The sequence below is a fragment of the Lagopus leucura genome, unplaced genomic scaffold (genome assembly GCF_019238085.1).
Source record: "Lagopus leucura isolate 7727_CA_CO unplaced genomic scaffold, USGS_WTPT01 Super-Scaffold_806, whole genome shotgun sequence".
NCBI classification, from domain to species: domain Eukaryota; kingdom Metazoa; phylum Chordata; class Aves; order Galliformes; family Phasianidae; genus Lagopus; species Lagopus leucura.
The window spans coordinates 4,205,916-4,220,339 of record NW_024962260.1 but is presented as its reverse complement, the minus strand read 5'-3'; the positions used below and the strand labels follow the sequence as shown (position 1 = coordinate 4,220,339).

The window sequence follows — 14,424 nt, the reverse complement described above, 5'->3', positions numbered from 1 at the left end:
AAAACACTCAGAGAAACATATGCTGGAATTCTTTAAAGGTGAGGAATGTGACAACGACATCCTGTGAAAGCAGGATGCTCAGATGTGTGTTTGCTGCTGCTGCGCTCCACTTAAAACCCAGAGGAAGAGGTGGGAGTGTCCTGGACCGTAACAAACGTGTGTCAGCTTTGGCCAAAGAGCAGTGGGGGCAGCACTCACAGCTTTTCCCCACGCGTGTTTTGAAGAGTTATTGTGCACATGGTTTAGGAGATGTAGAAGTAGAAAGTTTGAGACAGAAATTCCACGGGCTGATTTTTGCTTAGAAGACAGCCTTGCGGGAATGCCTTTCTTTCCATCTCTTTGCCGTGAACAGCTCTCTCGAGATAAAGATCGTGTTGTTTTTACATCCAGACAATCTGAGGTCAGATCTGTGGGTTATCTGAGATGCCCAAGCACTCGCATATCCATGCAAAGTGCCATGTTTACCAGAGAGCTGCTGCAGCTGCTGCCTACCAGACAGCCTTTCCCCCGAATTTCGTTTGCTGCAGATTTACAGCTCATTGTCTCTACTCGAGTACCTGTGACAGCACCGCTCAGGGATTCCGATGTTAATCAGAGAAGTCGCCCGGAGCTGAGAATTATTTGCTGTGCAACCACAGAATGCCCGCAGGACCCTGGGCGCTGCTTTAAAACATGCAGATCACAGGACGATGATGAAGGCAAAAGTAATTCGGCCGTACTTGAGATAATGCCTCGCTTGTTCCAAGTCCTGAACGGAGGAATAAATCCCGATTACACGATGAGATCAGCAGCACCGATTCCCCGTAGAAACATGAGTTAGAATGTTTTATTTGTCATGGCTTACAGTCACCCGGTGTTAGAATTCGTATTTTATCCTTTCCTGTTTGCACTGCTGGAAAGAATTGGTATTTGTAAGACAAAGGAAAAGAATCGATGGGAGCAGACTCAGTTATCACAAGAGAACAGAATGAATGCAATCTGTGTTCAGGAGTCCCGCAGGCAAAAGAAAGGAGCTCACATCTTGACTGTACATGTATTACTGTAAGTACTCCGACAGAAGTTAACATCAGAGGAACAGACACAACTGCTGTGATCTTTAACTTGAATTATTAGCTCAATGTTTGATATGTTTTCTGGCAGTGATGGTTGACGACTCGAGGACCATTAAAAGTAAAGGCAAAACAGATTTTCTGTTGATAGATTCGCTTTTCAAAGGTCCGGGAAGAAAGGCCTGCCATTAAAAAAGATGGAAAGTTAGAGTTCCAAGAACCTAAAAAGTTTAAAATCTTCAAGTTCAGGGGAAATGCAGCATTCCTCACGCACTGACACCCAAAGGTCCGTTTCACAGCCTCAAACCCAGAGCAGCTGTGGGCTCCAGAAACCACAGTGATGCAGCAACACTGGGAGGCAGGGGAGGAACGCTCACCACTCTGACCATCCAGCACTGGTTGCTTTCTGTACATTTCCGACATTTTTAGTAAGCTGTGTTTAAGGCACCACGTCAGGGATGCCACAAACCCTCTTCAGGAGCCTCTCTGGCTGTTACACTTGCACGGCCTGTCTGAAATGATAAACAGAATCCAAATCTCACCTGCGGCAGTGCTGAGGAATGGTGGGGAGGTAAGGATGCATCCTAGAGATGGATGTGAAAAGCGCACAGGATGGGGCTGAGCAGCCGCTGACTGAGCTGTACGAGTGGTTTGTCCAGCGGGCCGACAGGAGAAATAGAAAGAACAAATAGAAAGAACGGAGGCTCTCCTGAGATAAAGCAGGCTCCAGAAAACACGGCAGCCTCAGGGACAGCTGGAGGAATTCACCTCACCCTCTGGCTGAGCCGCGGGACCTGTCTGTAACACCGGGCAGGAGAGGAAAGGTGTGGAGAAGCCAGGAGTGGCATTTTTTAATATGCTTTTCTGCAGCAGAACGTCAGAGCGGGACCCGTCCTGCAGGCGGAGACGGGCAGCGTCCCGCACAGCCGTGCTGAGCGCAGCCGGCCCCCCTCACACCTCCACAGCCCCACACGCCGCTGCGCGCGCCGACCGTTGGCCGCCGTTACCTCAGGAGGGCGCGCGGCGCGCCGATGGGCGGGGCGCGTCGCGTGGTGTCGTCTCGCGCCGCCTCAGCCCCGCGCGATGACGTCAGCGGCGCACGTGGCCGCCGGGCCGGGCTGCGGGCTCGCGCCGCTCTCGTCCCCCCGGCCCAGCGGCTCGCGCCACGCCGCAGTGCGCCGCGCCATGAGGGTGCAGCTGGAGCGGTGCTGCGGGGAGTGGCGGGAGCTGGACGAGGAGTTCCGGCAGCTGCAGGTGAGGCGGAGCCCGGGGCGGCTCACCGCGCGCCGCCTGTGGGGGTCCCGAGTCCCGCGGGCGAAGGCGCGAAGCGGGGACGGAGCGCGGCGGGTTCGGGCGTGCCGCGGGTTCGGGCGTGCCGCGTCCTTCCGAGGGCCGCCGGCTCCTTTCCCGGCGGTCCGGCGTAGAATGCGGCGAAACGGCGGTGTTCGCTCCCGGCCCGACGTGCCGCTCCGCGCCGTGCTGCTGGCGGCCGCTGGCTGGTGGTGGTGCGGCGGAGGAGGAGTGAGATCCCCGCGGAGCGTCCCGCTCCCGTCCCGCTGCTCAGCCCGCGCTCCGCAGCCTCTCTCCCCGGCGGAGTCCCGCGGCGCTCCGCACATCCTCGTGGCTCCGGCAGCTCAGTCGAACGCCGCGGGTTGGAGGCCCGGCTCTAAGCGGGAGCGCGGAGCTCCTGAGCTGCAGCGGGCGCAGCTCCGTGCTCCTGCAGTTATCCCAGCAGTGTCCAGCCCCGCTTCCCGTGCGCTCCGCTCTGTCTCACTCGATATCCGCACGGCCGGCTCTGGTCGGGGCCTCCTTCCCTCCCTTGCAGCGGAGCGGGGCTTTGCGCGGCCGTCGGTTTGCGGCAAGCCGGCGCTGGGCTGCGCTCCTGGGGAGAGGTTTGGGCAGCGGCCTGAGGCGGCTCCGGGCTGCGGGGCATCGCGGGTTCGGGTATTGCTGTAAGCTGCTAACGGTGCCCGTGGCACCTCCGCCTCCTGTGGGAGAGCGGCTGTTGCCCCAAGCTCTTAAATTTGGGGCAGAAATGCCCCCTGGTGTGTGGGACTTTTGTTTTTCAATGCGTGCTTACTACGTGGAGAGAGCTGTGGCCAGACCTGGCCGTCTGGAATGTGGCTGTGGGCTGTCTGTGTTAGCAGCTGCTGGGCCCCTTGTCGTGCAGCCATTGCTGTCGGTAAATAAGGATCTTCCCTGTGTCCTAGACTTAATGTCACTTTTAAGTCATTATCGTGATGTTTTTGGCTAATGGCAGTATTTACCAGTTCTCAATTGGCATTTCCAATAAATACCCGAATGCTTTTTTTGAGCAGCTTCTTGCCCCCTTTTAGCCAGCCTTGGAGAATAAACTGTTGTGTGACATCCAGAGGAGCAGAATGAGTTCCTGTGCAACCCAGAGAGCCCTCAAAATGCTGCCAGTTAGCCAAGCTGCACCAGTGGTGGTCGCTGAGGTCCCTGGACATGGTTAGTTTGGTCTTTAAGGCTTTCAGGTTGGATGGTGGAGTCTTATGGCTTCCATAAATTATGAACAGAAGAGCATAGATCTGTTTTGTTTGGTCTTAGTGCTGCTTTTATGCTTCAGAAAAAAACAGTGGTAATTTTCTATGGTTGTTACCTGAGATGTGCTAAGGAGATAAAGCAAAAAGCCTCTTAACCCCTGCATTGCCTCCTCAACACTGACTGCAAATTGCCTTCTGAGTTGTTATAGCTCTTAAAATTTATTTTTCTCCTTAAACCAGAGCTAATATTGAACTTCCACATGGCAATAAGGCATCTGGCTTGCAGAGGGTCCTGATGCAAACTGTGACGTACCCAACTAGGTGTTCAACTTGTACAGGTTTGTTTGTGGTGTGAAATCCACATCAGATTTATTTGCTAACCAAGCCCTTGTGTACTTTGCTGCCGTTTCTGAGAGAGCTGAACATAGGATCCAGTACCTCCTGGGCCTGTTGCATCTTTTCTTCTGCTGGATGAGCTGGGGCTTGGTTCTTGACGTGCTGGAGGCTCCAATGTGGCTGTGCTGGAGCAGAAGTAGGGCTTGGGGTGGCTGTGGTGGTCAGGAGGTTTGTCTCAGTGCCTGGGTTTGGGTTGTGGTGATTTCTCTGGTTTCCACCTGGGACCTCAACTCCTTTCCTCTTTTTTTTCCCAGCTTGAATGGCTGGGAGATCAGAGTTCCTGCAGGTTCTCCACATGTTTGATGGGAATGATTTGGGATCAAACCAGAGAATAAGGGCTTTATTACAGGGTCTGCTAGGAGCAAGGAGCTTGTTAGAAAGAGAAAATGAAGTGAATGCAGAGAAGATGCTCTTTCTTTTCAGGAATTTTGTTAGTGTCTGTTTAAGCTGGTTTGCTTTGCCCCCTTGGTTTTCTGCTTGTAATGGAGCAGTACAAGAATCCCCTTCCTCAGGTGCCTGTTGGCTCCCAAACACCAGGCTTGCTTTCCTCAGACCAAACACAATCACCCAGAAGGGTTATTCCTACTGAACCTCTCTTTTTCTCCTGTAGGAAACACACAAAGTTTACAGGCAGAAACTGGAGGAAGTCACCAGCTTGCAGACAGCCTGCAGCAGCTCCATACACCGGCAGAAGAAAACATTAAGGGACCTGAAGCACAGCCTGCAACGGTAACAGGAGGTCTGAAGGGTGGAGGAGGCAGGGATGGGTTGTTTCTGCTTCCCAAACAGCAGAAGGGTTTGGATTTTCAGCAGTTTAATATGTGGTCTACATCATGGTGGCAGTTTTGCTTCATATGATCTTGAGTTACCTCCTTTGTTACAGCCAAGTAAAGTTTTTTGTGACCACATGAGAGATCAAGTCTTATAAATAAAGAAGATCCAGTAAGTCGTTGAGGGAGCCTGAATGGATTTGCATCTTTGCAATAGGTCTGCTGTGGTGTGGGACTATACAGCTGTTGGTGTGTATGTTTTGCCAGGTGAGCAGAGCTTTGCTCCATAAACTGTGCTGGCAGATCCAGTTCATGGACTGATGCTGGTGGTGTAACCACCCTACGTGGGTTTATAGGAAGGAACTGTTCCTGGCTGCTCGGCTGCTTGCTGAATTCCTTGTGTGCAGATCCCAGGCAATGCTGGTTGCTAACCCCACTGCTGTGTTTTACATGAATTGGTAATGCTGCAGTTTGCCAGTAAATCATCAGTTGTGTTTTTTTGTTACAACCTGAAATATCTTATGCTTGAATAGTTGCAGCATCAATGAAAACCTCTTGCGGGGTTGGGCCTGGCTGAGACTTCTAAACCAACACTGTATCTCATCCCTCTTAGGCCAAGAGGTAAAATTTGTGGTCCACAGGAGGGCTCTCAGGGATGCAGCGTGGGGCCTCTGCTCTATTCTTTTTCGTGTGTTGTGCATGGTGGTGGTGTCTGCAGGCAGACAGCTTGGGGGGGGTTTGGAGAGCTGGTTGCTGCAAATGTGGCTTACAGATCCCTTCTCTGCAGGAAGAGCAGCAGTGGTGCCAGGTGGGGCCACGCAGAGCCCTCCTCTCATACAGCGCTGCCCAGCTGCACTCCTTGCCCTTCCTAAAATACACAATTTCAGCAGAGGGGAAGTAGCAAGAGAAATGAGCCACGGGACCCTTCTCCACCTCGCTGTCTTCTGTCTGAGCTACCATTGATTATGGAGGGGCTGCACTGACCTTTCAGTTTAAATGAGTTTGACATGCTTTCACTGGTGGCTCTGGAGGGTGCGTGAGGTCATTTCTTTTGTTTGTTTCTAAAGGCTGTACAGTGAGCTTTTGTCTTTCATGAGAAGTTTATGGTGTCTTGTTAGAGGCAAGAGAGCACGGATCAGTTTGGATGCTGTAAGGGCAGTGCCTGAGATGCATACAAACTTCCCAAAGTGGAAGGAGCTCCTACAAAACTGCACAGTGTGTTTGAAGTGCTTTGTTTTGGAAGAGGTGTGGAGTTCTGTTGCTAAAGAAGCTGGTTTGTAAACCAGCCAGTTGAAATAACCTACAATGACAGCTACCAAGCAATGAAACAAAATAAAAACAAGAGAGAACAGCACCGTGGCAGATGTTAGCTTTCTAACAGCATGCGTTTTATGACTATGAAGTTGCTATCCTTTAAATAAAAGGAGGCAAAAACATAAAGGAAGATTTTGTTTCATATTTTCACAGGTGCAAGCCCAGAGCTACTCCTGAAGAATTTGCTCTTATAGAGCAGATCAGCACCCAGATCAAAGAGAGGCAAAATGCCTTCTTTGACATGGAAGCCTACTTGCCAAAGAAAAACGGGTACGTGCTTTGTCAGAAGGGGCATGTGCTCTAGGAAGGCTGATTTCTAAGTGTTCACAGTGGTGTTCCTCCCAAAGGATAATGCGTGTATTGAAGAAATACATGTAGAACTGGATTAGTCATAGATCTCTTGCTGAGCTGCTGTGTCAGTTGTACGCAGAATTCATTAGCTGGAAGTGTATGTAAATGTACTGTGTAGGCACAGGCAGGTTTGCTTGATAAAATAGAAGTAAAACTGCACTGGCAAGAGATGAAGACTTCACAGTGAGTTGCACTCTGTGCTTTTTTATTTTTTGAAGACTCAATCAGTATGGGAAATTTCCCCCTTCCTGTTTAACTTTCTTCTCTCCAAATAGTGCTTTCAACTGACTTAAATTTTGTACTTTGCTTCAAGTGGGGTTGCTAGGATGGATTTGGTTCAGTTGTCAAGGGCTGTGCAGCTCTGGCGGTCAGGAGATGCTGATGCTGAGTAAACTGAGCCAAGGGACTTGATTTCTACCCTTGATTTGTTTGCTTTCTCCTTCCCAAGTCTGCATTTTCTGTGTCTGTACAGTGAGCTGAGCTTTCGGGTGGAAATGGTCTGGAGTGGGGAAGTGAAATGAAATCAAGGAGCTGGTAAAAGTGGCTGCAGCATTGGAGGTGGAAGGATCCCTTGGAAACTTTTCTTCAGATTTCTCCATATAATTTATTTTTGGTTTCTGACATCTTACCCTTTGGCATAGCACAAAAAAGAGACCAGAAAATGAATTCTTCCTCTTTCTTCTTGGAAATGCTGACTGAACTTTCTGCATTTAAATCCTCTTCTGTAGTCTGCATCTCCAGTTTGCTTTAACTAAAAGCCTACAGCAAAAATGTAAGCTCTGATGTGTTAGCCTATGGTGTCTATGGTAAATGGACTTATGTGGGTCTGTTGTTTTTTTTGTCTTCCAGTTTATACTTAAATCTGGTGCTGGGAAACGTGAATGTAACCCTCCTGAGTAACCAAGCCAAGTGAGTGAGTGCTTCCATGCACATACGTGTGGGGCTAGCAGTGGGTGTATGCTGAAGTCCAGAGACAGGAATGGTTTTCTATTACATCTGGCTTGTCTTTTGGTTTGGCTTGTGGATTGTATCTGGTTTGAAAAAATGAAGCCACGTTCCACTAAAACTCTGTGTGCACCCACTGATAGGTGACGTTTGGTGCTCTGTGCTTTGTACATTCCAGGTTCGCCTACAAAGATGAGTATGAGAAGTTCAAACTTTATCTCACAATTATCTTGCTACTTGGCGCCGTGGCCTGCAGATTTATTCTTCACTACAGGTAAAGCTGCTTTCTTTTTTGTTTTGTTTTTTGTTTTTGCTTTGACCAAGTGTTTTGAATAAAAATGTACAAGATTAGAAGCCAACTGATTTGAACTAATTGCCTGAGATGGTGAGATACAGGCTTTAGCAGTATTTAAGCTTTGAATAGTTGTGCTTCCCCAGCAGGAGATCATATTTTGCTGTTCTTCAGAGCAGGCAGGACATGTATTTTAGCTGCTTCCTTTTTCTTGTTTAATATTTTAGGAGTTTGTTATAACCAATAGAAAATCCAGCATGATCAGGTGTTTCTCTGCTGTTGCACTGTGCTTGAGAAAGAGTTTTTGTTTGCAAGTTGTCCTAGATTGGTATCAGCACCATGCAAACACCACATAAGGGAGCATTTTCATTTTAGATGTGACTATTTGATGTGAGGTCTAGGCCATGACAGTGCATCAATAAGCCTGCCCTGCTCAGTTTGCCTTAAAAAGCCAGTGAGGTGCTAGAGCTGAACCCTTCCATTGAGGTGTCTGTGGATCGTACTGAGGATTGATGCTGTCATGTGCAGAGGCTGCTCCAGATCCCCATGGCTTCGGGGGACTGCAAATGGCAAAATAAAAACTCTTTTACTCTGAGAGTGTAATGCTCTTCTGTTCTTTTAGTTGATTGGATTTGTATAGATCTCATCAAATCTCCTCATTGAATTAGTCTGGAAATGCTTGTCTAAATTGGATCATCTGGTGCTTCCATGGTGCTTTCTCTCCTTCAGATGGAATTAATGTCATCTCTGTGTACCTACTTATCAGCTCAAGATCTGCAGCGTTACATCACAGGGCACTTCCAGAGTAAAGGGCTGAGTGGGGAAGTGCTGCTGATACTTAGAGCTCTGCGTGTGGATAAGAGATGCCCAGGACTGGGGCTTTGTGTCCATGGCCTCACTTTGGCATGTTTTCATTCAGACAAGGGAACAGGGAAAATGGGGATTTTTGAAATGTGTTTTTATAATTAACAGGCTTTCTTATTACTGTGCTCTTTTTGTATTTTTACTTCTTTTTTTAACAGGGTGACAGATGAAGTGTTCAACTTTCTGTTGGTGTGGTATTACTGCACGCTGACGATACGGGAAAGCATTCTCATTAGCAATGGATCAAGGTACTGTGCCACCTGCAAAGACTATTTAAAGCATGAAATGTCCTTAAAAGAAAAACAAGCAATGAAAGTAGATTCAATTGGCACTGAATCCCAGCAAATCTAAGATGCTGATTCCTCTGTGCAGGATGTGTTGTCCCTGTCCCCTTCCTCAGTTTCTCCCAGGGTCACGTGTGTCCATCAGGTTGGGGCAGGGAGGAGAAGATGCAGTTTCTAAAGTCCATGATTTCTGTGTTCAAAGTATTGGATGGTTTTGAGAGCTGTGGGTTACTTGTAGGTGTGATCTGGAATTTCAGTGTGTTTCCACTGAAATGGCCAATCTGGATACTGACTTTGTGCCTTTTCTTATCTGAAGTACTGCCTGTAGGTATACTGGCATGCACTCACCTCTCGTGAGAAAAAGGAGCCAAATCACTGCTTTATGCTGTCTGGTCAGTGTGGTGGCCCTGCAGGTCACTGTGGTGTGTCCTGAAGCATTTGACTAATTACAGCTGTGTTAAAGGAATATTGGTGGTTAAGAGCAGATAATTGTATAAACAGCTGGCAATGCAAGTTGAGTGTTGGGAGACGTATAAACTGAAAGATGATCTTCTGTCTGAGCCCTCATTTTTTTTAATAATACCTCAAGTAAGATTATCCTAAATTATTCTTTTATCTGGTCAGTCCTATCCTGATGGATTTTGGCAGTCAGCTTTGCTGCTCGTGCAGTATATGGGGTTATCAAGTGCACTCTGAGCATTAGTAGAGACTATCAGAGCAAGAGAATGTTGGAAGGAGAATTTCCTCCACCCTCAGGACTTCTATCTGACTTAGTTGCACAGCCTCATGTGTAGCTGTCAAGGGGCTTGGGCACTCCTCTACCTGGCTGCCTACCTGGGGAGTTGGGGCTGGTGATGGTATGAGGACCGCTGGGTGCAGGTGAACCCAGAGTCCTTGCCCTGGCTGTAGAGTGATAAATCATCTACTCTGCCTCTTGCCTTCCCTCCAAGAGGCTCAGAGAACTTTGCTGGATTTGCACTTCTGTAGCTTAACCTGGAATCTGGTGGTAGATTTTAGCAATAACCTGATGGTTGCATGTCCCCGGTTCTCATCATCCAGATAGGCTGGCACAGGGAATGGGGAAACCGCAGCAATCGCCTCATCTCTTCCCAGGTGTGATGAGTCTGCATGCGGGTTTGCTGCTGGGTGAGTGGCTGCTGCTGCAACATTTGCAGCTCCCTGTTGCATTAATTAATTAATTAGGCTTCTAATACCTCATTTTCTACCTTTCAAGCAATCAGCATTGAGTTAGTCCAGCTTTCTGCATGCGTTCCTGCTCTGAACGCTGCATAGATAACTTGTATGCTCCTTAGTAGCATAGCAGCTCAGGGCTCCTTATTCCAGACAGTCCATTTCCTCTCCAAAATCAGTAGCCAATGTGTAGCCAATTTCTTCCTTAATCTCCTCTCAGCAGAGGTCAGAGGGAGCATTTTGGGGAGTCTTGTCTTGGCACAGAATGTCTGGTATCAGCCCTGGGTGGAGGTCAGGATGGAGATGGATGGACAACAGTCAATGTGTTCCATCCAGCCTGTGGCATTTGTGAATGAAAATGATTTCTGGGCAGTTCTCTGGTGTTACAGCTCCCTGCCCACTGAAAACAAGGGAGAAATCTTGGCACTGGCCATGGATCTTGAGGCCGTGCAGGTGTGTGAGAGCTGAACATGGCAAGCTCCATGAAGTGCAAAAGAAAAGGGTGTGCAGAGATAGAAAGTGGCTTGCCCGCTGCCAGCAGAGAAATCTCTGAACCCAGGCTTGTTGCAGCCACTGTGTTGGCTTACTTTCCAAATCAGTGCCATCCCTGAGGCGTTTTTTTTTTTCTTCTTGATCCTGCCTCGCTACAGCTCTTTCCTGCTTTACTGTAATTTTCTGAGCTTTCTGCAGCATTCATGTCTGAAAAGAAACAGCAACTTAACAGAGGACTTCACTTATTTGCATGGCACAGGAAAACAAAAAAGGGGATGTGGGCCAAAAAAACATCATGTGTTAGTCATTTGGGTACTGCTCAAGATGAACCTCAGTCGTGTGCCTCACTCCAGTCATCCCAGATTTGCAACCCAGTCATGGAGCTGTGATGGTGCCTTTCAGCTCCTGCCCCGCTGCTCCCAGTGTCCCTGCCCAACACTTACTTGTCTGTGTGCTGCCTTTGTGGCTTTGTGCTGGGAAAAACAAAACAGGGGTGTACCAGGAGGTGGGATTTCTGGGGTTCCTCACTGCAGAGAGCACATGGGCAATGCAGGCAGCCTTGGCTGCCCCTTGGTGATTTCCCAGAAACTCCTTTGCTGCCACCAGCTTTATTTTTTGTTTGACTGGGCCATCTAGTTATCCATAATCCAGTCAGGATTGATTTTTGTCTTTAAAGCCAGACGTAAGTTGTTAACATTTATATTCCTCATCTAACCGTCTTATTTTTTCTGTTCAGGATCAAAGGCTGGTGGGTGTCCCATCACTATGTCTCCACGTTCCTGTCTGGAGTAATGTTAACATGGTGAGTTTGCCCTGCCCTGCTCGAGGTGCTTCCAAGTGTGTCATCTGAACACAGTAATCCAGTGTGACCACTGCTGTAGCTGTGTCTGCACAGGCACATAGCAAAGAATCAAACTTGTCTGATCAAACTGAGCAGCACTGTGCTTTTATAATGGATTCTGCTTATAACCCAGTACCTAAACCAGGTGTGAAGCAAAAAATGCTTGTTAGGTTCCAACAGATGATGGTGTTGGTCGAACAGCGCAGCAGTGCGCTCTGTGTGTGGTGCCTTTATGATCCACTTCAGCTTTGACATGAACTGATCTGCTAACAACTTGTTTTAAAACAACACGGTTTTTGTTGCTGAATTTCTCAGGAGATCATACAGGAGCTGGAGCAAAAGTTCATGTATCCTGAACTACAGTTAAGAAAAGGAACGCAAGCAGCGCTGCTCTCTGGCTTAGATTTGTGATGCGGACTCAGCTGAATGGCTTTAATCAGTATCTGATTAGAGCAGGAAGCTGCAATAGGCAAATCAGTAAGAGGGGGCAGCAAGCAATCAGACCATCTCCTACCATCCACAGTGGGGAAAAGGATGGGCAGGATGTGGCAGGCAGTGCTGTGTGCCTGTAGCATGCTTTCTGGATTCCCAGATGGGGTGGAGTGGGCTGGCTGTCAGCTGCTTATTTCATTTACTAATGGGCTCCTTGGCTGACAAGGCACTGTATTGCATGCTGCTTAATCAAATAAATATTTCTTCTCTATTTTGCTTTCAGGCCAGATGGACTCATGTATCAAATGTTTCGCAGTCAATTTTTAGCATTTTCAATATTTCAGAGTGAGTACATTATACTGTGGTGTCTCATGAGATAAAGTAGTTTTCTTTTTTTGCTTAGAAAAAAAAAAACACTTCCATTTGTTAAATACTAGAGTCATAAACTGTGCATGTATGAAGTGTCATACAACTACAAAATACAATATGCAAGTTAAACAATAATACTATGGATTAAGCATTATTAAAATAGTTTTTGTGAGCTATTCAGAAGTATTATAAACATATCAGTAATGCTTTCTCTCTTTCTCCAGGCTGTGTTCAGTTCCTACAGTATTACTATCAAAGGGGCTGCCTGTATAGGCTCCGTGCTTTGGGGGAGAGAAACCACCTGGACCTTACAGTAGGTGAGGTTGCCTGCAATACTGCAGTACAGATGGGGTAGGTTTTAAAGGCAGTGATACAGGGGTGGCTTCGTGGCCTTCAGAAAGCAAGCTTTGCACAGCTGTTATTCCCTGTCCTGCTGCCTCTAGGACAAAGGCAGGAATGGGAGTGAGACTTCTGTTTTCTTTCTTGAGCTCTGTGGGTTTGAAACAAGGCTCTGATCTCCATCAGCTCTTGAGAGCATTAAGGTGGAGGTGTTTGTCTCCATTTCCATCCTTCTCCCATTACCACAACTTCAAGACTTTATTTTAACCTAACTGGTTAGTGCTGAACAGGACAGGAATAGGTCTTACGGGATGATCTTGTTGGGATGAGCTGCAACTACAGTCCTGTCTTATCCATGCTAACTTTCTCTTCCCTGTTAATCTTTTCCAGAAGGATTTCAGTCCTGGATGTGGAGGGGACTGACTTTTCTTCTTCCCTTCTTGTTCTGTGGACATGTAAGTTGGGCTGTCCCATTTCCTCCTCTGCCACGTGGGGGCTGGGGAGGGTGTGCTGGTGCTGCTGTGCTTCTTGCAGTTACATGGTGCTTTGGATCACACCTATCTGGCAAACATTTCTAAATCTCTGATAGTAATGATTCTTTTCTCTCTTAGTTCTGGCAGCTTTATAATGCAATCACACTTTTTGGGTTGTCCAGGCATAAGGAGTGCAAAGAATGGCAGGTGAGTGTTGGTTCTGCTCAGAAAAAACACGGGGGGGAGGGAAGGGGGGTAGGGATGTTTTGACCACATCTGTAAAGACATCTGGCTACCTGCATTTAACGATTTGATTTTACTGTCTGTGAGAGTCCATTGATGCTGAATGGCAGTAAGTTCACAAACAAACCACGCCGTAATATTGCTGCCAAGATGATCATGATCCAAATGGGCTTCCCAGTTAACTCACAGAAGTAGATGTGTGGGTGCATACTTGTCTCCTGTCTTCTTTCCTGACTTGCTGACACATCTCTGAACATGCCAACCAGACTCCACTGCAGCTAATTTAGTTGGTGAAAATACTCCTGCCCCAATTCATCTGACCCTTACTCAACTTCCCTCACCTTTCCCCCTCAGGTTTGTGTGCTGGCTTTCACATTTCTGCTGCTCTTCCTTGGGAACTTCCTCACTACTCTCAAAGTGGTGCACACTAAGCTGCAGAAGAACAAAGACAAAATGAAGAAACTGTGAACCCTCCAGGGGGTGCTGGGTGCCAACACTGGAGCTCGCTGTCCCTGTGTGCACAGCAGGCGCTCGGCGTTGGACGGAGCTCCTCAATTGCTGCTGCATTGTGAACGGACTTTGAGGAACTCATCTGTCCTGTGTTTGGTGAAGGATGTGGGCTCTTCCAGCACAGACTCAGCATATTATGCAAGCATGGCTCTCCAGTTTACAGTCCTGCTATTTATGTGTATTTAATACCAAACGTGTTTGCATTGGGTTTTTCTGTATATTTAGCAGCATGCACCTGCTCGGCAAGAAACCAGCATTGAGAGAATGTGGGATCTACTGTAATTCCAGTCCTGGAATGATATTTAACACTTTCCAGTTTTATTATTTAAACTCTAGTATGGAATTTTGCAAAGCTTTATGAACACTCCAGGTTGATCAGTAATACAGACTGAATGCTGTTTTTAAAAAGCATTTGTTTCAGGCATTTTCAGTGGCAATACTAATCTGTGTGTACTGTGGAAAAATGCCCATCTTTGTACCATATTGCTGCTATATACACTTCTAAGAAGCTATTTAAAGAAATCTTCTTAAAAACAAGCAAGCAAAACCAATTGTTAAATGGCAGGGAATTCTGCTAGTCCTCTTTGAGAGGGATCAGGTAATCTGTCCAAGCCTGGAAAAAAACTTAAAATAAACCATACAATATGCAGCTGCTTCAGCCCCTTCTTAGTAACAAACACACTCCCCTTTGGGTTGTCTCTTGAGGCACAGTTTTTCCAGAAAATGCTCTTGATCAGTGGCAGTAAGTGCAGTTGCACTTCAGGT

The 14,424-nt window shown here is 47.5% G+C and overlaps 1 protein-coding gene across 2 annotated transcripts; it reads left to right on the top strand.

The window, feature by feature from the left end:
- The first annotated feature begins 2,201 nt into the window (after window positions 1–2,201).
- Window positions 2,202–14,308, top strand: TMEM120B (transmembrane protein 120B). Of its 2 annotated transcripts, XM_042865486.1 has the most exons (13): window positions 2,202–2,303; window positions 4,560–4,678; window positions 6,187–6,303; window positions 7,234–7,293; window positions 7,508–7,603; window positions 8,644–8,733; window positions 9,883–9,915; window positions 11,189–11,254; window positions 12,009–12,070; window positions 12,319–12,411; window positions 12,824–12,888; window positions 13,045–13,113; window positions 13,504–14,308. In XM_042865486.1, exons 1-13 carry the CDS (start codon window positions 2,235–2,237, stop codon window positions 13,615–13,617), a joined length of 1,053 nt encoding a protein of 350 aa, XP_042721420.1. In that variant the 5' UTR covers window positions 2,202–2,234; the 3' UTR covers window positions 13,618–14,308. The 2 variants fall into 2 exon arrangements, with proteins under 2 accessions (XP_042721420.1, XP_042721421.1); XM_042865487.1 differs by lacking the exon at window positions 9,883–9,915.
- Window positions 14,309–14,424: the final 116 nt, after the last annotated feature.

Excerpts from the sequence above, each read along its gene's own strand:
- TMEM120B (XM_042865486.1), top strand. The coding sequence starts at position 2,235 with ATGAGGGTGCAGCTGGAGCGGTGCTGCGGGGAGTGGCGGGAGCTGGAC. Across the intron at positions 6,304-7,233 it reads TACTTGCCAAAGAAAAACGG|TTTATACTTAAATCTGGTGC; the intron begins GTACGTGCTTTG and ends TTTGTCTTCCAG. Across the intron at positions 9,916-11,188 it reads GCATGCGGGTTTGCTGCTGG|GATCAAAGGCTGGTGGGTGT; the intron begins GTGAGTGGCTGC and ends TTTTCTGTTCAG.